The following is a 24,179-nucleotide window of genomic DNA, read 5'->3' as shown; positions in this document are numbered from 1 at the left end:
CTCTGAATGAATGATTTTAAATAGTGAATCCTTAATTGGAGACTCTAAATAAATTATTTGAATCGGTGAGTCATTTACTGAAGACTCGCTCTGAACAGATCATTTGAATCAGTGAATCATTTACTTTAGATTCAGTCTGAATGCTTAATTGGAATCTGTGAATCATTCACTAAACACTCACTATAAAAGAATAATTTAAATCAGTGAATCATTTACTAATGACTCACTCTGAATGGATCATTTGAATCAGTGAATCATTTACTGGGCTTCACTCTGAATACATTTAATTCAGTGAATAATTTACTGAACACTCACTCTGAACAGATCATTCGAAACAGTGAATCACTTACTAAAAACTTTCTTTGAAAGGATGATTTGAATCAGTGAATCATTTACTGTAGATTCACTTTAAATACCTAATTTGAATCAGTGAATCATTTGCTGTAGACTCTGAATTTGAATAAGCCAAAGGAAAATGAATGAAGCTAATTTGGCCAATTGTAAAATGGTTAGGGATAATCCAATCCAGTTTATATCCAAACTCAATGTACAGGAACTAAACCACATGACTACTTTTCAAACTGACAATCTTGATAGATAAAAACAATTATAAAGAAATCTGTCACTACATTCATCTTGTTAAAACAATCTCCATTCATCGCCGAAATACAGAAGAATGCATTTTGACGCACAGGGGCTTTGTCATCAAGGCTATTTTTTGTTCATTAAAAGGGAAGCAAGTCGCACTCTGAAACTAGAAAGAGGAAATACAGACAATAAAAAGCTGACAGAAATTCCTCAGACATGCCTTCCCCTTCAGAACTGAACACTCTGGTAAGCACATTTTTTACCTTCATTTATTTTAAAGATATATCTTATTTCTTCTGCCGCCACTTTAAATTAGAAATCATAAATGTTCCCAGATTAATAAAACAGCGTATAAAAATGATTTCTGAAAGACCATGTAAGACTGAAGACTGGTATAATGATGCTGAGAATATTTTTACGATAGACACAAAATTGTATTTACTTTCAGGCTTATTTGACAGGGACAACGCACATTAATAATACAAATCAATGTACAATGTGCCAGAGCTTATTTTTCATCTGTATACAAATATTTAAACAATACTTAACAGCATATTTAATCTGAGTTTTATTTGCTTTGTTTAGTTTTGTTCATGTTTGAAGCACGAGAGCATCTCAAACAAACATCCATGTTGAAATATATCCAATCAGGGGTGCATTTCCCGAAGAGTGACGTAAATAGTGGCTGAACTATCATAGTACGATGCATCGTTTGGGAAATGAACGATGTAGTGACGAGTGTTTCCCAAAACACTTAGTATCTCTGTTGCAGATCCATCGTTTGAACCACAATAGTTATAACGTAAAACGCCCATGATGATGCTTTAAATGGGGTGAAGTAAGTACTTCTTTAAAGAAGAACCCCATAATTTTTTGTGCAAATTATATTGTTTTACATGATAGTTTGTTATATTTGACTTCATGTATGTTTGTTTATCTTTTTGTTGCATTCCTTGTAACGTGTCCTTGAGCTCTGGAAAGGCGCAATATAAATAAAAAGTATTATTATTATTATTATTACGATCGCACATTTAAAAAAAATCTAATATTAGTTTTAGTAAAAACATGCACTCGCTTTCCATGTAAATGGCACATATTGATGTTTCCTTTACACATATTAATGAGAATATTCCATATGAAATCACTGAGCTAACACGTATTCTAATCTCATTTATAAATCATATAAATCGTTAATAAGTGTAGGCCTAAATTACAGTAGGCTATTATTAAGAAGTGTTTCAAGAGTTCACACTTAGCTGATGATTTACAAAGCTTGTTTGGCATGCTGTCCCGGGAGAGAGCCCCGAGCTCAAGGGCTCCTCGAGCCCAGGGCTTCCTCCCGTTGGCAGAGCAAGAGGGGAGCCCGAGCTCGGTGGATCTCAGAACTCCCCTGCCGCTGTAGCTAAGGGAACGTAAGGGATTAGACAAGCTTGATTGTTATGCATGTTGAAGGTCTTTGGATGGTGGGAGGAAACCGGAGAACCCGGGGAAAACCCACGCGGACACGGGGAGGACATACAAACTCCCCACAGAAACACCCACCGGTCCTATGGAACTAGGGCCCGCAGTATTCTTGCTGTGTGGCTCGCAGTGCTAACCACTGGACCGCCGTGCCGCCCAATCACAGGTAAAGGAGGAGAATAGGGGAGGAGGGGGGTTTCTTCCAAACGAAGATAAAGTGAACTGAAAACTGAGGCTATTTATAGTAGCTTAGGGCTCATATGATTGTAAGATTAGTGATTAGCAAATGCGAGACTGGCCGTGATAAATCATAAGCACGTGATCCTCTCGAAACTTCACAAAGAATTCTACTTAATAAGTAGGATATTGTTTATTTAATTAAAATTTTTTTTAAAAGTCTCGTTTTACAATTGACACATTCAAACCACTGCAGAAAGTTCTAACCAGCAGGCCCATATCATATACATTATAGAAACTTAATAAATAACCTACTATAAATTAAAAGCATTAACGTACGCTATATATTTTTGTTTCCACAAGCTTTGGAGACGTAACATTAATTCCGATTTTAAATAATAGGTCGCCTATAGATTTCGTCATGAGCCACGGCTGTGTTCAAAAAGACGTCAACGTTTTTGAAGTGCACTGCGAAGAGAACGCAATTGTCAATATGACGATCGCTAAAACTGAACTGTAAAAATACTTAGAAAGCAAATTACACCTAAGAGTGATGACCTTAACTTTTTTTTTATCAATCATTCCAGGTTTAAATGTTGGAACATTCCAAATGAATAGGGCTTAGGGGGGATAATGGGTAATAGAACACAACCAGGAACTATGCGTCTAACCACAGCTCCAAAGGTGTATTTGCAAGTGCACACATTTGCGACGCAGTTTGCGAATGTTTGTTGGAACGACGGATTTTAGAAACCCCAAATCAACAAACTATCTTTGTAACAACGGAACTTGCGATCTTAGTTAGCTAACGATGGTTTTCGGAAACACACCCCTGACTAGGTGAATTGTTTTTTTAGTGGATGCAAAGTCTCTGATGTCCTCAAAATATCATAATTCTATACTATTATTTAAGGCAAAATCATTATAAAGCGTGTTTGGCATGCTGTCCCGGAAGAGAGCCCTGAGCTCATAAGATCCTTGAGCCTGGGGCTCCCTCCCATTTGCAAGGCGAGAGGGGAGTTTAAGCTCAGGTAGATCTGGAGAACTCCCCTGCTGTAGTAGTTAATGAACAGATAGTGATCGCTCTTAAGAGAGAACTACTTACTAGGAGCATGTCTATGGTGCCCATTTGGATTAGTCAATTAATTAGAGAAAATTACTTCACATACTATCTATACCAGGGGTGTCCAAACTATGGCCCGCGGGCCATCTGCGGCCCGCAATCAGTTTAGTGGCAGCCCGCGAAGCTTTTTATAAATTTCAATAGAATCTGGCCCGCTATACAAAAATGAACGTAATTCAATAAATAACCACCGGGTGTCGCTATTACATGCATTCAATTAAGCAGCAGTTCTTGTTATGATCTATCTATCTATCTATCTATCTATCTATCTATCTATCTATCTATCTATCTATATACACACAGTCAAAATTATTAGCCCCTCTTTGATTTATTTCTTCTTTTTTAAATATTTCCCAAATTATGTTTAACAGAGCAAGGACATTTTTACAGTATGTCTGATAATATTTTTTCTTCTGGAGAAAGACTTATTTGTTTAATTTTGGCAAGAATAAAAGCAGTTTTTAATTTTTTATGAACCATTTTAAGGTCAAAATTATTAGCCCCTTAAGTCTTCAGAACAAACCATTGTTATAAAATAACTTGCCTAATTACCTTAATTTGACTAATTAACCTAATTAAGCTAGTTAAGTCTTTAAATGTCACTTTAAGCTGTATAGAAGTATCTTGAAAAATATCTAGTAAAATATTATTTACTGTCAGTCAATAGATGAATTACTAAAACTATTATGTTTAGAAATGTGTGGAAATATCATATATATATATATATATTAGGGATGTAACGGTATCAGAATTTCACGGTACGGTAATACCTCGGTATCAATGTCACGGTACGGTATTTATTGAATCATTTGCAGGAAAAAACAAAACTTATGAAAATACTCCAAAAAAGTGCCAAAAGTGTCAATGACATACAAATTAGCCATCTATCTGTAAGCTTTGAAACAGGAACTTCATACAGGAACTTCAACAATACTTCGTATTGTTGAAAACTCATCACATTCAACATTTAATCACTCACTCACTTAGATAGAGATGGGTTTAAAGGAAAATTATCATATAAATATAATCTGGTAAAAGCTGGTATCTCTGGGCATTTACAATGTCCCCTGCAACAGAAAAAAAAACCTCTCATTTGGTACTGAGGTTTCTGGGACAAGAGAGATATGACTTATATGACTTATTTCTCGAGCGCCGAAAACGGAGCTTTTTGGAAACGCTGGAGAGGCCGTTTTCATTCTAAAACGCTGCTGCTCCGTCTCAGTGTGGATGGGGAAAGACGGAGACATCTGAAAACGGAGGCGGGGCTGCAAACGTTCGCCTATCTGATTGGGGCTTTTCCTCAATATTAAGTAGCCCACACACACAGCTCAGTCTGGCATCCTCTTCTTGTAAGTTAAGACTTCGCAATCGCAAGTTTGATCAAGGCTGCAGTCTCCCTCTTCTCAGTTTGATATGGAAAAAATACCGAGGACACGGGTAAATCTTCAAAGGGAACAGTGTACTTTATAAATTCATTCACATCACCCTGGCTACGTTGTTTCACTTTCTCATCAATAAAATGTAAACATGATATAAGGAACTGCCTATTTTCATTTTAATATTAGCAACTTAACAGACAGCAGAAATGTCGAGGCGTCGTGCTGCATATATGAGCGTCATCTTCACTGTGTGCATATTTATAACAAAACGGAGCCGATAACAACTGCCTCCTTTCAATTTCAGTGAAAATACGAAACACACCCTCTCTTTTGCTGAATATCAGTTTTAATAATCGATAATTATAAAAGTATAACATACAATAAGTTTATACATTGTATGAAATAAAGGCAAGCGATCAGTCAATGTACCTGGATTAATCATTAACTTATCTTTGCGCTTAACCAAAACATGTTACCCGTGAACAAGTAACTTAATAGATTCCAATGACCAAAGTCAGGGAATTGGCCTATGTCGTTAGATAAAGACAACAAGATGAATGAAATATCACGTTTAGCAAATATAGCGAGATCAGATCCAGCGGGAGATGCTTGATGAGCAGTCCGACAAGCAGAGCTCTCATCTGGGTAGAAATGCTGGAGCGCTTGCCCGAGAGTGTGTGTGTGGTCACGTGATGTGCGTTTTCAGCGTTTTTGTGTGGACGGAGAGCTGTTCAGAAACGCTGGGTTGGACGCGGATCGTTTTCATTCTACAACGCCGTTTTAAAACTAAAATGCACTCTTGTAAAAGGGGCCTTAGAGTTTTACAGCTCTTTTTGATCCCCGCTTCTAGCAGCACACTCCATTTCCGCATTACTGGATCTGTAGCGACAACAGACCGCAAGGGATGATGGGGATTGTAGTTTTCGCTACCTCCCGTTCGCTTCATTCGCCTGAGCAAATTTTCTCATAAGACCTATAGTTTTACCGAGTCATGCGACTTCGGTAATATCGAATAAAATTAATATTGCGGTATGACGGTATTTACAATACCGTTACATCCCTAATATATATATATATATATATATATATATATATATATATATATATATATATACATACACACACACACACACACACACACACACACACACACGTGTCTGTGTGATGTCTGTAAAATTTGGCCCGTTTTTTTTTTTTTTTTGCATCTGGCCCTTGGCCCAAAAAGTTTGGACGCCCTTGATCTATACATTCACAAGTGTTGTCACGATAGTGGATTTCGACACCAATTGGTACTGAAAAAAAAACAGCTAACATGTCATCTTGTAGACAAAGCAGCTGATCTATGTGATTTTGAAGTGCTGTATCCGTAGTAAGACTCAGTAAACAGTGTCAGGTTCGGTGAACTGATGACCCTTACAGTTAATCACAGCCATTTCTGTTGAGCAGGTGAACACAGAGGAAATCAGAGCTGTTTAAGAACACACTCAACAGCGCTGAAATGTTAGCGGGAAATTTATGTTTTTAAAATTTCAGTACCAATTGGTATCTAATTACAGTATTGTGACAGCACTAACATTTACCCATTTAACACATTCTCTCATTCACAGGTATTGCAGGAAAGATGATTGTTGCGTTCTTTTTGCTATGTACGGTCCACTCATCTGAAGGCTACAACTGGGCTTGGAGAAAACTCCCCTGCGATGTGAATCTCTCCAACACATCCGTCACCTTGGACTGCTCAGAAAGATATTTAAAGAAAATCCCCAAAAACCTGATCTGGAACACAACTAATCTAAACTTAGCAAACAACAAAATACATAACATCTCAAAGGACGCCTTCTGGAACTTAAACAACGTCACATGGATAGACCTAAGAAGAAATCAGATTGAAAAATGCCACGAAAAGGACAATGGGGTTTTCTCAAGACTGACCAACCTGAAGACTCTGCTCCTCGACAATAATAAGATTTCGGTTTTACCCAAAAATCTCCCTGCAGGTCTGCAATGGCTGAGCCTCAATTCCAACCACATCAAATCAATTGAACAGTCAGACTTTAAAGGAATGACTAAACTCACGGTTTTAAAACTAAACAAGAACTGCTATCATAACATCAGTGCAGAATTAACCATTCAGAATGAGACGTTTCAACATTTACAACTGACTGAGCTACAACTGTCCAAAAATGGACTGCATAATGTGCCGTTTGCTTTACCCAGAACCCTTCACAATCTCTCTCTTCTGCTAAACAGGATTGATCATGTTCATGAATCTGATCTAAACCATCTAACACGTCTAAAAGTTCTTGATTTATCTGGAAACTGTCCTATTTGTTTTACCACTCCTTTCCCATGCACAAGCTGTCAGACAAACAATAACGCTCTACAGATTCATCCGAATGCATTCAGCAAACTATCCCAACTGCAAGACCTACGACTATCCGGAAATTCTTTACAAAGCATCAACTCTATGTGGTTCCAAAACCTGACCAACTTAAAGTACTTATATCTTTCCTTTAACTCGCTAATAAGCGAATTTGAAAGCGGACAATTTTTTAGCGTCCTACCGCAAGTGGAGGTTGTCGATATCTCCTACAATAACCCATCGGAAAGGATTTACCCGAGACTAAAACTCTCTGAAGGTTTCTCCAGATTGGAATCCCTCCAAACGCTTCACCTGGAAGGCTATATTTTCCACAAGCTCTCCGAAGACGACCTCCGACCTTTATTTAGTTTACGAAATCTCTCCGTTTTAAATCTGGCCGTCAACTTTCTCCAGCAGGTCAACTTATCGGTGTTCAGGAACTTTCACAACTTGTCTTTAATTTCGTTGATTGACAACAGGCTAACTTTCTCAAGTCCTATCCGAAGATGGGAGGGTCAAAGTAAAAGTGGTTTTAAGGATGATAATCAGGGAGACCACCGCGAAGGACCTTACATTCACACAAATGAAGAGTTCCGCCATTATCCTCCATTCACCAAAGCCGAGTGTCTTGCAACTGGACCAGTTTTGGATCTCAGCAGGAACAACATTTACCACGTCAATCCACCTTTATTCACAGGTAGGCTTATTGATGACATTACATTATCTTTGTTGCGAATAATGATTAAATGGTATTATCGGCCTAAGCTAGAAAAAAAGGTTACTTCAACAGACATAATAACAAATATACATAGTGTATTGCTGTATTGTACATAATTAAATTGAAAAAGGAATATAAAGTATAATAGCTCACACTTTACAACAAAGCCTCATTAGTAAATTATAATTAAGTAATCACCAGTGACTAAATCACAGAGAAATATCCAACACAGGCTCATTGTGGATACGTGTCCCTGTCTACATTTCTGGAGAGCACGAATTTTATAGCCAGAGGTACGTCTGGCTGCATTGCATCTTTAAGGGTGCTTTCACACCTGTGAATCGATTCAGTTGTTCCGAAACAGAGATTACAAATGTTACATTCTTGCTCTTTGCTCTTGGTTCGCTTTCACACTGCAAAGTTTCTAATCGGACCAAAAGAGCTAAAACAAGTCATGTGTGAGTAAACTACCGGGAGATTATAACTCGTTTGCGGGCTACCGGAGACTCGCAAAACTTCCCGCCCTACTCATAATTCTCTTTTCATATAGCCGTAAGCCTATTACATATCCATAAAACACTGTGATATAACCGCGCTCGGATTTTATCGCTTTCTCACTGCAATCGATTTGCTCAAGAGTTTGTTTCAATCGAGCCGAGACCACCTCATTCAAGCGATCTCGAAGCAATTGATTTGGCGCGGATCTAAAAGCGATGGGTGGTTTCACATATGCCAAACGAACCGCGCTAACTGGGCAAACGAGACACGTTCACAAACAAAAGTGTAGGTGTGAAAGCATCCTAAAACAAACACTAGGGGGCGGTAAAACACAGCTAACGGCATCTGTTAGTTTGAGCGCTATCAGCTGACCGCTTACCTTCATGTAAACGCCGTTTTCACTGTTACCAGTTTGCTCAGTTGCTCACTGTGTACGTTGGCGGACTTGTGACATGGAGTGAAGCTGACAACGGTTCTAGTCTAGCGTAGAATGGTTCCAGAAGCCTGGTAAAGCAAAAAATAAATTAATTAATTTGAAAAACAGGCTGAAAACATGGTGAAATCAAGCGGCCATGACAGCTTTTCTAGATTGCTTTTGCAAACACTATCGGTTGGGTATAGGAAAGTGGGTAAGTGGGTCGGTCAGTCTGTCAGACAGTCTGTCAATCAGTCAACAGCAAGCTGGCCTGGATGGCTGAAGTGTATTTCACACCCTCTGATGAATAATACGAGAAGAGGGTGCAGGAGAGGAATTCGTGATCATCAAAAAGTACACAGCGGCTTCTGGTGAACTTGCAAAAACAAAAACTCTGAGCAGACGTGCCTCCTGTAACATAATTCGCTCTCTCTAGAAATGTAGACTTGGGTACGTCAATGAGCCCGAGTTGGAAATATCTACAAGATAGATGTAAACATCGCTGAATTGAACTTCTGAAGGGGACGTGAGGCTTTCAAATGTTTGAAAAATGTCAGCGGGAGCAGAATATGGATCGCAGTTACCCAAGATCTACAGTTTGTGATCATATCTTTGTTTTGGTGTGTTGATCCAAATATCCGTAGCTTGAAACAGATGGAAAATAACCAGCTTGTGCTTTTTTTCTATGGAGATTCCAGTGTTGCTGCCATAATGGCATAATGTTTTTTTTTTTTTCAAAAGACATCAAAAGACATGTGTTTATTAGTCATTAATCAATGGAAGCAGTTAAATAGTCTGTTTATAAAGCAGTTTTAATTTTGAGAGCAAATTTTTATTTGGTTTTAGTCCTTGTCTATTGACTATAATTTAATTGTAATTTCAGTAATAGTAGTCTTCTGAATCATTTTAGTCGACCAAATCTACTCTAGATTTAGTTGGAAAAAAATATATTTGGTTTAATTTAAGTGTAATTTAATTAAAATATTGTATACACTTATTTAAACAAAATATTCTAATTTGAAATTAAATAATGAAATATCTCGTGAAATATTGAATATAGCTTTTCCATTGAAGACAAAAAAATTTCTCTAATTGGATATTTACCAAAATACATCCCTCAATCACATTCTCGTGTCGTTTCTATTAGTCAACGAAAATGTCAGAATATTTTTATGATAGTTGTCCTCATCATCACTTAATTTTTATTTAGTTTTCGTCAGTAGAAACTTGTTCTGTGACGAAAACTTTTCATTAACGAAATTAACACTGCAGCAGACGCTATTTCCCACAGGGGATTTCCTGGGTATCTTTGGACAGAATTGTGGGACTACACTAAAGAATATTTACTACAAATCACACTGTGCTTCCTTACGAAAGATGTACAAAACAAATCGCAACTTTGCTAAATCACAATTCCGATTAGAATTCACAATTTTCAATTATGATTTTAATTAAATGCCCAGCCCTACTGCACATACTGTGGATATTGTTAAATAGGCAGCACGGTGGCACAGTGGTTAGCACTGTCGCCTCACAGCAAAAAGATCGCTGGTTTGAGTCCCGGTTTGGCCAGTTCCTATTTCTGGATTTAATTGGAATTGGGAGCTTTTAGCGTGGGTTTCCTCTGGGTGCTCCGGTTTCCCCCACAGCCCAAACACACGTGCTATAGGGGAACTGATTAACTAAATTGGAGTGTGTCTATGAATGCTAGAGTGTATGGGTGTTTCCCAATTCAGGGTTGTGGCTGGAAAGGCATCTGCTGTGTAAAACATATGACAAAATAGTTGGTGGTTCAATCTGCTGTGGAGACTCCTGATAAATATGGGAATAAGCTGAAGGAAAATGAATGAATATTGTTCATTAGAGTGTAAAAGCACTCTAAAAGTGTAAATAGTAAATAATTATTAACTATTTTTTTGAAGTGCCCCTGACATCAATATCGTACATGTTTATATCACTATGTATTGAATAATCGACATATGTCTGTTCACAGGAGCGGAGAACATCACTTGCCTCAATCTTTCCTCCAATTTCATAGTTTCCTACTTCAACGGCACAGAGTTCGCCCACTTTCCCAAACTCAAGTACCTTGACCTATCTCACAACAGAATCTACATGCATTCAGATTCGGCTTTGAGTGAACTGAAGGCATTAGAAGTTCTGGATCTGAGTCACAATCAACATTATTTTGAAGTGGCGGGTGTCAGAAACTGTCTTACATTTCTAGAAAACCTTCAGTTTCTCAAAGTACTCAATCTGAGTTGGAACGAGATCAACATGCTGACCAATAAAACCCTGCAAAGCGACTCGCTCAACGAACTGCAGTTTCAAGGCAATCGATTGGACATCATGTGGAAGAAGCAACGCGGATACCAAAGTCTCTTTAAATCCCTTTCAAATCTTACATACCTTGATATATCGTATAACAAGCTTAGTGAGATACCAGACGACATCTTCGACTACTTTCCAAAGACGCTAAGATATATTAGCATGAGCAGGAACACGCTCACTGATTTTGCGTGGGAACAGCTCCAAAGTTTACCCCAGCTGGAAACTCTGGATCTGAGTAAAAACAAACTGAGGGTAGTCCCTAGGAAACTATCAAAGCATACACGTTCACTGAAGGTCTTAGACTTGAGCCATAATCAGATCTCAAAGTTAAGGTACAGCTTTCTCGAAAATGTCAAAAGCCTTCAGATCCTCAACTTTGCCAACAACAAGCTGAAGCATCTCGGCGCATCGTCCTTCACAACTGGCAGCAATCACCAGCTGCAAATACTCGATCTGCAGAGAAATCCCATCCACTGCACGTGCAACCTTTTAGACTTCATTCTCTGGTTGGAAAAAAGTGACACGATCCTTCCTCGGCTAGCAACCGATGTCTTATGCGACCTTCCAGAATCCAAAAGAGGGCATCCGATGGTCAGTCTGGACTTTAAAAACGCATGTATCAACAACAGCATTGCTGAGATTTTATACATACTCACTTCGTCAGTCATTACGCTTGTTATGTGTACAACCATCGGCATACATGTGTTCTACTGGGACATATCGTACGCTTATAACTTCTGCATGGCCAGATTTAAGAGCTATTATTTGAAGACGAATGACTGCATCTATGATGCTTTCGTTATGTACGACACCAAGGATCCGATGGTGGCGGAGTGGGTACTCAATCACCTGCGTCTTGAGCTAGAAGATAGAGGAAGACATGTGCGTCCGCTTTGTCTTGAGGAAAGAGATTGGACTCCTGGAATACCAATCATGGATAACCTGAATCTGAGCGTACACCGGAGTAGGAAGACTATATTTGTGTTGACGGAGGGATTTGTTCACAGTGGGATTTTCAAGATGGCGGCTTTCCTAGCGCAACAGCGGCTCCTTGAAGAGGGTGTGGATGTGATGGTGTTGGTTTTGTTGGAGCCGGTTCTTCGTCAGTCGAGGATATTGAACTTGCGACGCTGTCTGTGTGGACACAGTGTGCTGGAGTGGCCGAGAAACCCGGCGGCTGAAGGCTGGTTCTGGCAGAGTTTGAGAAACGCGGTTAGGTTTGAGAGTCAAGGTGTGCAAAGTAAAATGTTTAAAAATTACTTTAACGGATGATTGTCCAAAAGGATAGTTTTGTTTAAAGGGTTAGATCACTGCTAAAAAACTTATTTCTAGTCCAAAATATATACTAAAAAAATGTAATCAAGAAGCTTTTTCTAGACATGCAAAAAATACTGCCTGGATTTCAGAAATAATACGTCTAGAGGCATTTGACTGCAGCTCTGCACTAGTGTTAGGAAGTTCGGATTATTTTACTGACTCGGATTTTTGAGTCTCGTTCATCGAGATGAATGAATCTTTTTCGAGTCATTTCGTTCAATTTGCCAAAATTTTAATAAAATATTACGAATTGCTTCCAAACACATCTACAACTAGCCCAAAAGGTTGATCAGATGACAAATAAGTCATCAATAGAATACTATAAGAAGGAGAAAATAATAATTCAATGTTGACCTGCTCTTTTGTCTTTGAAGGTATTGTTGGAATATCCAGCTAATTCCATGCGTGTTCAAGAGAAAAGGTCTGGAGAGGTTTTTCTTCAATGCCAAAAATCGTAACAATTTATTAGATACAAATGAATAATTCGATGACAGAGCTCTGGGTTACATTACCCCAATGCAAAACAAGAATTACATTCAAGAGGTTCGCAACTAACATACATTTCCTGACTTTAGCATATATACACCACCGATCTTAACAGGTGGAGTTTTGGTGTAACGTCACTTGTCAGTGATTGTTCAGTCGCCCCTTCGACATACTTCCTCTTTTTCTATGAATTCTCTGCCCAACAACAAAGCATACATCTTTCTGTGTTCTGTGTTCAGTTTTAACACCTCTCTTCAGACAGGAAGTTTCTGCAGAGCTGAATTTAATTTTGGACCCGCATCTATCTACTTCTGCAAAAATGCTAATTAGTATGCACAGCACTCACCCACAACACTAGAAGTTCAGTTAATATATGACCCTTACATGACCAATACAAATAATTGTTTGATTAAAAGAAAAGAGACAAAAAATTATAAAAAATGGTTCCTATTATCCAAAAGTATTGTTGTCTCTGTGCTCAGCTCACCTCTTCATGTCTTTAAATGTCAGTGGTTCGTTCACGTTACACTGACAGTCACATATAATCTTAACCAATGTACACAGTCTGAGTCGATAGGAACCATGATAATTATGGCCCATTTTCACTGAGTGGTTCAGTACGGTTCGGTTTTGTTCACTTTTATGGCCGTTTCCACTGTCAAGAGGCGTACTGAACCAAACCGTACCGTACCACTTTTCCAGCACCCTTTCGAAAGGGTCCCAAACACAAGAAAGGGTACCAAAAGGCGGAGCTAGACGCACAGCTGAACGCTATTGGTTTATAGAAGAGATACGTCATTCACTTACAACAAGCCAGAATGTAAACAAAGGACCCGCCATGTTTGAAATACACAGCGAGAGATTACAGCGGAATTATATATTCATATATAATCGTCCTGATGAACAGCAACATAGCCATGGAGTACAGCAGAATCTACCCTGTGCCTCGCAGTTTTTTTACAAGCCAGTCTGACGCGCGAGCGGTTTCGCTTTCTTCCTTGCGCTCGCCACGCGTCTATATCTGAAATAACAAACTTCTTGAGCTGATAATAATAGTGTGCTCTTGATTATTGACGTGCTTTGGAAACCCGATCCCGTGAAAAGCTGACAAACACGATAATGACATATTCAGAAAGAAAAGGACAAACGCGAGAGTGGAGCGCGGAAAAAAAACTGGAGCACGTTATTTCTTCAGCAAACGTGAACAGACTGCCTTGTTTTAATTATTATCATCACCTTTTGGACTAATATGAACTGGGAGTGATGGAGTGACTCTCTAACAGAGGCTACATGTGCTGCTGAAGATTACATACACAGATGAGAGGTTTGCGCTGACTGTAGGCTATACTTTATGTTGTTTTGAACCTAATTAATGCTGAAATGTCGGCTGTGTGTAGTTTTTCAGTAGTTGGTAACATATCTGAGACTGTAAGGGGCTGTATGTGTTCATATATGTTCATTTATTTATTTATTTTATATAGTTACAGACGTTACAGTAGGCTATTTAGCGCTGTCATTGATCTGCAGTTATAATCAACTCCTGTTCATAGAAAAGTTAGTAATAAACATTTATACACAAGTGTTTATGTGTGTAAAGTGTCTGTTTTGTGAGAAGTGCTTTTAATATGATATGTGAACGACCTGTGCAGCTTTACTGTAGACATTTCCTTGAGTGAGAATGATGCGACTGAAACTTTGTCATACACCACGCCCACCAAAATGGTACCCTTTATAGTGGAAATGCAAGCCTGATAAAGGTGACCCGTACCGAACCGTCCCGTACTGTACCAGTCAGTGTAAACGAGCCATTAGTCCACCTTTCGAGTCTTCTGGTTCTTGAGTCGTTCGTATATCACGTGACAGAATGACTCAACCCCGATAGAGGACTCGAGAGTTGAATGGATCAATTTTTTTTTGGCTCTAAACGCATATGATTGGCCCGTGAGGAACGAATGACTCAAACCCGATGGAGGACTCGAGAGGTGAACAGTTCAATCTTTTTCCGGCTCTAAACGCAAATGATCTGCTTCTGCCTTTCCACGATGAACGACTCAAAAGACGTGAAATGAACGATACCACCTGCACAAAAGTGCACACGTGGATGAACGAATCACTCCCTGAGAGGACTCGTAGTTCCCGAGTCATATTGAAGATTCGTTCAAAATGAATCTTACCCATCACTACTCTGCACAAGACGTTTGGCCATAGGAGAAATGGTCGTGCCCAACTGAGCCTGGCTTCTCTCGAGATTTATATCCTTCACTTTCACCAAATTGGTGAAGTTTTTTTCCTCGCCGCTGTCGCTACTGGCTTGCATAGTTCAGGACTTGTAGAGCTGCACATTGATGGATTTGCTCTTCAGTTTTTGGACTCTCGGTAATGATTATTAAACCACACTGAACTGAACTGAACTTCAACTCAGGAAACTGAACTGACACTGTTCCAATTCACTTTAATCTTCTGTGTGCAGCTGCTTTGAGCTGCTCTACAGAAATAAAGATGAATTGAATTGGGATATTTTATTGAAATAAATCTTACATATTTGTGCATTTAATCTTATTTAATCAGCTTCCCCTATGCCGAGTTGGAAAGAGTTTGGAAAAAGTCAGAAAAGTGGGCGTGTCCAGCTCTGTTTAGGGGGGAGTGTCGGAGGAAGAAAAGTGGGATGGTGTGGGAGTGTCTATTTGGGCACGCGCAAGTTTTAGAGTCAAAATACACACACACACACACACACAGGAGAAAGTGATGGTGTTTAACCTACATGGACATCTGTAGTCGAATTATTTGCCAAATGATTAAATGGTGGACTTTAACTGCAGTTTGGCTCTTTCATTCAGGGAGTTCATTCATGTCCCTCGCGACAAATCAGATATTTGATTCGAGGAACTGCTCTAAGCGTGTATTTTTCATGCAATGTTTGATACCGAACGGCGAATGAGAGAAAAAAAAACCTCAGCATTTCCCGGAAACTTAGATGCACACGGCAGGTAGCGTCAGAAAGTGTGTTATTCCGGTCACAAAATGCGGTAAAAACCCTACACGAGGTTAAAGTTTGGTTGTGGTGCTAACATGTTTACACTCGGTGCAATAGTTAGTTCGATACGAACAAACTGAATAAACAAAGAGCACTGGTCGCTCACTTACCAAACCTGTAGAGACAGGACAATCACCAGCAACTAGAGCCGCGTCTTTATTAAGAGGAGACTACAAGCGAATCCGGATCTCAGCGTTTGCAGATGAGAACAGCTCTCAGGTAAACAATAATCCTCCTTAGACACGTAAGTTATTGTTGTCGAGCGTCGCGTACACTGTTAATCCACACGTGACTCCAGCTGAGCTCTCACAGAGAGAAAATAAAAACAAAACTGAACTGCAGCAAACTATAAAAGCAACACTTCACGCTTGTTTTGCCAACACAACGTGGCGTCTCTGTGTCTAAACACTGTGACAGTAATGAATATTAATGAAGTTGCACAATAGAGCGCGCTGATTGGTTTGAACCAAGCTTTACTCATGCATTAATGCATCACACTGTAAGACGTAATAAGACACACTCTGGCACAGACGTCCAGTCTGCACGCTGGAATACACGCTATTATGTCATGACCGTGACGCAGCTTCACAAATTCGTTACAAACCGGAAGTACGAATTTGCTTCAAATAACGCAAAAACAACCAATTTACACTTTTAGTGAAATATAGGTGTCCTAATAGTGTTTTTAGCAGTGTGGGACACATATACCACTGTCAACAGCTCAAACACATGTGTTTTGGTGTTTCGTGACCCTTTAACTTCTCCCCCAACCTCCCGCTGGCCAGCAGGTACACACACACACACACACACAAGTGGATGCTGGTCTCTCATTGGCTGTAGGCGATCGCCGATGTTATTTTTGTTATGTTTATAAACTCATTTCACACGGCATGAATCGCAGACAGCTCCAAATATTCAGCACGCCAAATATCTCACATGCATCGGAGACTCATCGGCGATTCTCTCAGATCGCGTCTCTGATGGTTCATACTGTGTGATTGTCACTCACGTGCACGAGCACCGATTTACCTGTGATTTCAGGCATTTGTCGGCGATTTCTCAAAACCTGTCGGTCAAAATCAGGACTAAAATCACGCAGTCTGAACTCGGCATTAGAGGAAACATATTTTGCCCCTTTTTGCAAGATGTAAAATAAGTCTCTGATGTGCCTACAGTGTGTGTAGTGAAGTTTCAGCTTAAAATAGCACACAATTAGTGTTTTCTAACTCTCTCAAACTGACCCTTTCAGGCTTCGATGATTATTGTGGCATATTGGTGACTGTCACACTCAAAAAAATGAATTATGGCTTTAGTTGGTCCAAAGAATGTAACTATGTTTAAATTAAACAATTCGCTTATGTTTGTGTATTAAAAATAAAAGTGTTGTGTTGGAAAAAATTTGAAAAAGTAAGTTTTTACATTTAAACAGCTTGCTTATGTAACATGAATGCAAGGGAGTTGTGTTGCTTCTGCAGTACTGCATTTTGGTCAATAGGTGGAGTAATATCTGCACATGCGCAGTTTCAAAACAACACAGGAAGTAAGAAGATTCAAACCACAACGATCACTCTCAGCTCAGCGCCATATTATGGGAATCAAAAGATGAAGATTACAGTACAAATTGAGAACGTGCACAAAGCTTTCCCCAATGTGGACACACAGGTGAGATTTTTTACACTTTTTATGTATTTATACTGAGGCTGTGACAACATTTGAATCATAAATGTACTCTCTTGTAATACTATGTTGTGTTTGTGTATAGTATTGCTATGAAATTGCCATGTTCCCTGTGTCTTTTCCACATTATAGACAGATAAATGTATAGCTTGTTTTGCATTCCTGTGAAATTTTATACTTGGTATATATTAACTGCCCCAAAATAAAGTAGCAACCGTTGGTAGTAATGAATAGTCATGTTAGAATAGTCTAAGCTTTTCACACATCACTCAACACGTGCTGCTGATAATGTGACAATAAAAGTGTTTTGATTTTTTATTTGATTTGATAGTCTTTATTTTAATGAGTGTCAAGCAGTTTGTCGAGTTTGAATGCCAGTTTTGATAACTTACATAATATTAATTAAAATGTGGTGTTGGCACATTGTTATTTATTATCTAATTGTATTCAAGCCTGTTAACTTAAAAAAAAAAAATCTTGACAAGCATATGTGACACTTAAATAGCATGACATCTAGCATGATGACATATTTAATGTAAACTTATTTGTTTGGTCATCTAACAAGTGTTAATTTTTAAGTTTAGTAATTTGCTATTTATATTATTATATTTTATTATTTTAAATCTTTGCTCACTCACATCTATTTTCTCCCTCACAGGTTTACAGCTCAACCTCTAAAGTCCCATATCTGGCTGAGGAGACTGGATCATCCAGGTACTATGCCTTTAGATGCCTATACACACATTAAAATGATGTACAGTAAAAATTACTAGTAATTTTAACTACTAATTATTAAGTAAATTACTAATTGTCATTTCATGTCATTTAGAACATCACCAGTGGAAAAAAGGTGTGAATGCATACTCAAAGCCCCTAAGTGAGGGAGTACATGGTAAGCTATTTTATTTTATTTTTTTTAACATTTTGTATTTTCCTCTTAAGCCAATTCCTCCTTTCACCTTTGATCTGTTGGTAAATGTTTTATTTTTTTACCTGACTTTTTTAGGATGCTGGGCATGATGAAGCGCAAACCTTGATGTGCAACACCACCTTATGAATCTACAGTAGTTACATTAACATTTAGCAGACTCTTTTGTCTAAAGTGACTTACAATTGAGGAGACATTCAGCAAATCAACAAGAAGAGGCGATACATCCAAGATGTGCTAATTATACAAAAAAATTTAAGAATTAAGAATGCTTCTACATGTGGTTTGTCAAGCCCACACACCTGTGGGAAGCAGACTTCATGCACAATGTTTTGTTTTTTTGTTTTTTAGATATAGGGAGTGGTTGTAAGAAAGTGTCTGGTGCAAATGTGCATAAATGGTGCAAGTGTCAGAGAGATGAATGTGTGTAGCTATTGCATGTTCTGTCATGGTTGGTCTAATTTATGGTGTAGTGCTGATCGTGTTACTTTGCTTTAAAATGTTAATCTTTCATTAGAAACATTTTATGATGTTTTTGTAAGCATATTTTTTAAATCATTTATTGTTTTCAATTTACTTCATACTTGTATTACTATTATTTTACTAGTATTAATATTTTAACTTATTGTAATAAGTGAAGATACAGATAAAGACAGTATTTGGATTTTGATAATCATTTTATTGCTGGAAAATGTGTAAAACTGTAAAAATGCTATTGAATAAACTCAATGAAACGGAAACTGTTTTTTTTATTTGGTTAAACATAACAATATCAATTTTAGAATAATTGAACTTAAATAACTACATTGATTAAAGCTAAATTATAAATGTTATGTTGATTGAACTAAACAATATTACATTACCTTTATGTAACTAACTTAAGTTCACTAAAATTAATATTCTTTCTTAAAGGTAACTTAACTCGGTTACGTGGAACCAGTGGACAAAAAAAAGTTAATTAACGCCAACATATCATTTTTTTGAGTGCACTTTAAATTCAAATGAGACTGTGCTTCTCTGAAAAGAGGGCGGAGCTACAAATGCCTGTGTCGGCATAGTGGCAGATTCAAAAACAAGACTAATGTAATATGCTAATGAGGGAGCGATGTGCACTAGTGGGCGGGGCTTTCCCCCTCTGATGACACGTACAAAGGGAGAATGTCAATCAAAGTGTTTCTGCAAACTGTTTCTATCAAGTCTGATTATAAACAATACAATTAATTCATGTTGACCATTAGAGGCTGGTTATACTTACACACTGCTGACACACAACTGAGTTTAAACCCCTTATTAACTTTGTTTTTGCATAATAGGTCTCCTTTAAGCTTCAGTTATGGTGAAATTAGTCATACAATCATACAGGAAACTTTGTGTTGTACTTTTTTCCCCTCTAGAGAACGATACAGCATGGAGAAATATTTTATTTTATCACTGTTACAACACACAAACACACAGCTCTCTATACGTCCCTTCTCCTTTTTCATCTTTTATTCATCGTGAAACTAGTGATGAAAAATTCATCACTTCAGGCAATGAAATGAATGCAAAATGAAAAGTGTGGGCGTATATAAAAGGGTGAGAGCAGGAATGTCTCTATCCAGGGTGACGCCGGCACGGGGTGCAGATCACGGTCAGGGCGGCGGATTCTGGAGAACAACTCACTGCTAACTTTCCCTATGTTAATAAAGCAGATGAACTTCTGATGGACCCGTTTTATTTATAGCTACTACACTGTGCGTTTGCTGGACAATATTTATTACTAAAGTGTTATTAATATTAGTGCTGGGCAAAGATTAATCATGATCCAAAATAAAAGTTTGTTTTGACACAATATACAGTTGAAACCAAAAGTTGACATGCACTCTAAAAAAAATTAACATAACCATTAAAAAAAAAAAGTCTGATGGTAAATCATACTAAACGTTTACTATTTTAGGTCCGTTAGGATTACCTAAATGATTTACATTTGCTAAATGCCAGAGTAATGAGAGAATTTTTTTTTTTGTTGAGAATTTTTTATTAATTTCTAGACAGTCAAAAGTTCACACACATTTCCTTGGTATTTTTAGCTTTGCTTTTAAACTGTATAACTTTGGTAAAATGTTTTGGGTCTCCTTCCACAAGTTTCTCACAATATTTTGCAGGAGTTTTAGCCCGTTCCTCCTGACAGAATTGCTGTAACTGAGTCAGATTTGTAGGCTGTCTTGCTCGCACAAGCTTTTCCAACTCTGCCCACACATTTTCTATAGGATTGAGATCAGGGCTTTGTGATGGCCACTCCAAAACATTTACTCTGTTGTCCTTAAAGCACATTGGAACTAATTTGGCAGTATGCTTAGGGTCATGGTCTGTTTGGAAGACCCATTCGTGGCCAACTTTTAATTCCTGGCTGATGTCTTGAGATGTTGCTTCAGTATTTCTCCATAATTTTCTTTCTTCATGATGCCATATATGCTGTGAAGTGGACCAGTCCCTCCTGCAGCAGAACAGCCCCACAACAGGATGCTGCCGCCCCCATACTGCACAGTTGGGATGGTGTTCTAGGCTTGTGCGCTTTCCCCTTTGTCCTCCAAATGTAACACTGCTCATTATGGCCAAACAGTTCAATCTTAGCTTCATCAGAGCACAGGACATGTGTCCAAACATGAGTCTTTTTCACAGTGGAATTTAGCAAACTGTAATCTGGCTTTGTTGTTGATTCTGGCTATTTGACTTCCCCATGTTGTCACAGAAGGAAGCAGTGTGTTTGAGCTTTTCCTTAAATACTATTCTACAGTTGTGCCTCCAATTAACTCAAATGTTGTCACTTAACCAATCAGAAACTTCCTAAACCTTGACATCATAATATTTGACTAGATATTCTTCAAGACACTTCTATACATCTTAAAGTGACATTTAAAGGCTTAACTAGGTTAATTAGGGTAACTAGGCAGGTTAGGGTAATTAGGCAAGTTATTGTGTAACAATGGTTTGCTCTGCAGACTATCATAAAATATATATAGCTTAAAGGGGGTAATAATATTGTCCTTAAAATGGTGTTTAAAATTTTTAAAACTGCTTCTATTCTAGCTAAATTAAAATAAAATAAGACTTTCTCCTGAAGAAAAAAATATTATCAGAGATAGTGTGAAAATTCCCTTGCTCTGTTAAGCATAATTTAGGTATTTTATTTAAAAAAGAGAAAAAAAATTAAAGGGGGCTAATAATTCTGACTTCAACTATAATTGCAAACTGTAGCCTCTTTTACTAAAATACTATTGTATATTCGCTTACAGGCTAATCGGGCTAAACTACATTATTTTGTACACTTTTTAAAATATGACACAAAATATGACTGTCAATTCATAAATATGGTCTTTCCAACTGCACTGCAACTCTGACAGCGAAATAAATACCCTTGAATTACACTGCATACTCTTAAAATATTGATTTTTGACAGCTGATATGGCTAAAATGTACTCAATTTCCACAGAACACCTCAATCAGAAGTAATGCAATCAAGTTTGATCAACATAAGCCCCATATGCATTAATAACAGCAGAGAGTAGACTGGGTAGTAGGTATGCAGTAGCCAATATATATGAATGCTGTTTGTAGCTCTTACCTGCATTTGTTGAACTCGAAAGCGTTGGTACGTTTGCAGTTCTGCGCATGCCCCGCAGCCTTCAAAGATAGCTTTGGTCTTCAGTGATGTTAATGCAGGTACACCGACACATCGCGTATGTCGATTAAAATGACAAACTCTTGGATGTTCAAGCTTGGCTGTGTTCCATTGCTTACTACATACAAATAAAACACCCACTTTTGCGAGTGACTCGGGATGTATTATACTGTACGCTCAACTCGCGCCAATTTGGGCTAATAAACGCGCGCAAACCTTACAGCAGCGCTGTCGCATACTAAAAAGGCGGACATTTTGGTTTCCAAATACATAATCCGCGAATAAATTACAAACAATAAAAGTAAAAAGGAAGGAATATGTGTCAAACAGGCAAGCGAAATTTCACTTTTCCTTTTAAACGTGCCACAGGCCATAACAAACGACCTACGTCGTCGACACGTCGCGCTGACGTCACTTCAAGTTTAACGAAAATGAATCGTGTTAAGATACTGTGAACATTTGTTTTTTAGCATATTTATATTTAGGAATTTAAACAAATGTATTTTATAATTACTAATATAATTTAATTATTAGTTTTATTCACATCATAATTTTATATTAAATTAATCTTAAGGCATCATTAGGAACTTTTGTTTTTATGTATAGCTACACTCACCGGCCAATTTATTAGGTACACCTTAGTACCAAGTTGGACCCCCTTTCGCCTTCAAAACTGCCTTAATCCTTTGTGGCATAAAAACTCAAATAGTACTAATGAGCCCAAAGTGTGCCAAGAAAATCTGCCCCACACCATTACACCACCAGCACTAGCCTGAACCGCTGATACAAGGCAGGAAGGATCCATTCTTTCACGGTGTTGACGCAAATTCTGACGCGGCCATCCGTATGTGTCAGCAGAAATGGAGACTCATCAGAGCAGCAACGTTTCTCCAATCTTCTATTGTCCAGTTTTGGTGAGTCTGTGTGAATTGTAGCCTCAGTTTCCTGTTCTTAGCTGACAGGAGCGGCACCCGGTGTGCTCTTCTGCTGCTGTAGCCCATCCGCCTCAAGGTTGGACGTGTTGTGTGTTCAGAGATGCTCTTCTGCAGAGCTCGCTTGTAACGAGTGCTTATTTGAGTTTCTATCAGCTGGAACCAGTCTGGCCATTCTCCTCTGACCTCTGGCATCAACAAGGCATTTGCGCCCACAGAACTGCCGCTCACTGGATATTTCCTCTTTGTCGGACCATTCACTGTAAACCCTAGAGATGGTTGTGCGTGAAAATCCCAGTAGATCAGCAGTTTCTGAAATACTCAGAGCAGCCCGTCTGGCAGCAACAACCATGCCACGTTCAAAGTCACTTAAATCCCCTTTCTTCCCCATTCTGATGCTCGGTTTGACCTGCAGCAGATCGTCTTGACCATGTCTACATGCCTAAATGCATTGAGCTGCTGCCATGTGATTGGCTGATTACAAATTTTGCAATAATGAGGAGTTGGACAGGTGTACCTAATAAAGTGGCCGGTGCGTGTATATCTTAAATACCAATGCAAAATAAAAACTAAAACACTAAAGTATTTATTAAACAAAGTAAATGCTAAACAAATGGATAATAGGACTTATATGCTCAGTTTTAAAAGATTTAAGAGACCACTTGAATAAATAATAATATAATTAATATTTTTGACTAGTTTTTACTGGTTTTAACTGGTTTTACTAATGGGCGGCACGGTGGCTCAGTGGTTAGTACTGTGCCCTCACAGCAAGAACATCGCTGGTTTGAGTCCCGGCTGGGTCAGTTGTCATTTCTGTGTGGAGTTTGCATGTTCTCTCCTTGTTGGCGTGGGTTTCCTCAGGGTGCTCGGGTTTCCCCCACAGTCCAAACACATGCGCTACAGGGAAACTGATGACCTTAATTGTCCATAGTGGTACAGTACTGCGCTCTATGGGGAACGCAGCTGTCAGCACACAGATTTGGCCCTCAGAAGCCCACAGCGGCCCCAGCAGTGCACACTTCAGTGTAATGAGACACAGCCCGGCCCTGAGTGAGTGCCGTGAATGACACACAGCCACACACACACACA

At 38.5% G+C, this 24,179-nt stretch overlaps 1 protein-coding gene and 2 long non-coding RNA genes across 4 annotated transcripts in view; 2 read left to right on the top strand and 1 right to left on the bottom strand.

The window, feature by feature from the left end:
* The window catches only part of LOC141376481 (uncharacterized), a 77,361-nt gene extending 54,809 nt beyond the window's left edge, over positions 1-22,552 (bottom strand). For both annotated transcript variants that reach the window (XR_012386611.1, XR_012386612.1), the window contains exons 1-2: positions 22,099-22,552; positions 8,686-8,810 (exon numbers count right to left, since the gene is read on the bottom strand). This is a non-coding gene — a long non-coding RNA (uncharacterized lncRNA). The remainder of the gene's footprint in view (positions 1-8,685; positions 8,811-22,098) is intronic.
* On the top strand, positions 797-12,590 carry tlr8b (toll-like receptor 8b). The gene is made up of 3 exons (NM_001386709.1): positions 797-834; positions 6,336-7,787; positions 10,715-12,590. The coding sequence occupies exons 2-3, from the start codon at positions 6,350-6,352 to the stop codon at positions 12,322-12,324; spliced, it is 3,048 nt and encodes a 1,015-aa protein (NP_001373638.1). The 5' UTR covers positions 797-834; positions 6,336-6,349; the 3' UTR covers positions 12,325-12,590.
* On the top strand, positions 17,470-19,439 carry LOC141376475 (uncharacterized). Its single transcript, XR_012386604.1, has 4 exons — positions 17,470-17,551; positions 18,225-18,280; positions 18,396-18,458; positions 18,573-19,439. It is a non-coding gene; the product is annotated as an uncharacterized lncRNA (long non-coding RNA).
* Positions 22,553-24,179: the final 1,627 nt, after the last annotated feature.

The sequence above is a fragment of the Danio rerio genome, chromosome 10 (assembly GCF_049306965.1).
Source record: "Danio rerio strain Tuebingen ecotype United States chromosome 10, GRCz12tu, whole genome shotgun sequence".
Taxonomy (NCBI): domain Eukaryota; kingdom Metazoa; phylum Chordata; class Actinopteri; order Cypriniformes; family Danionidae; genus Danio; species Danio rerio.
This window is presented reverse-complemented; position numbering and strand designations above follow the sequence as displayed.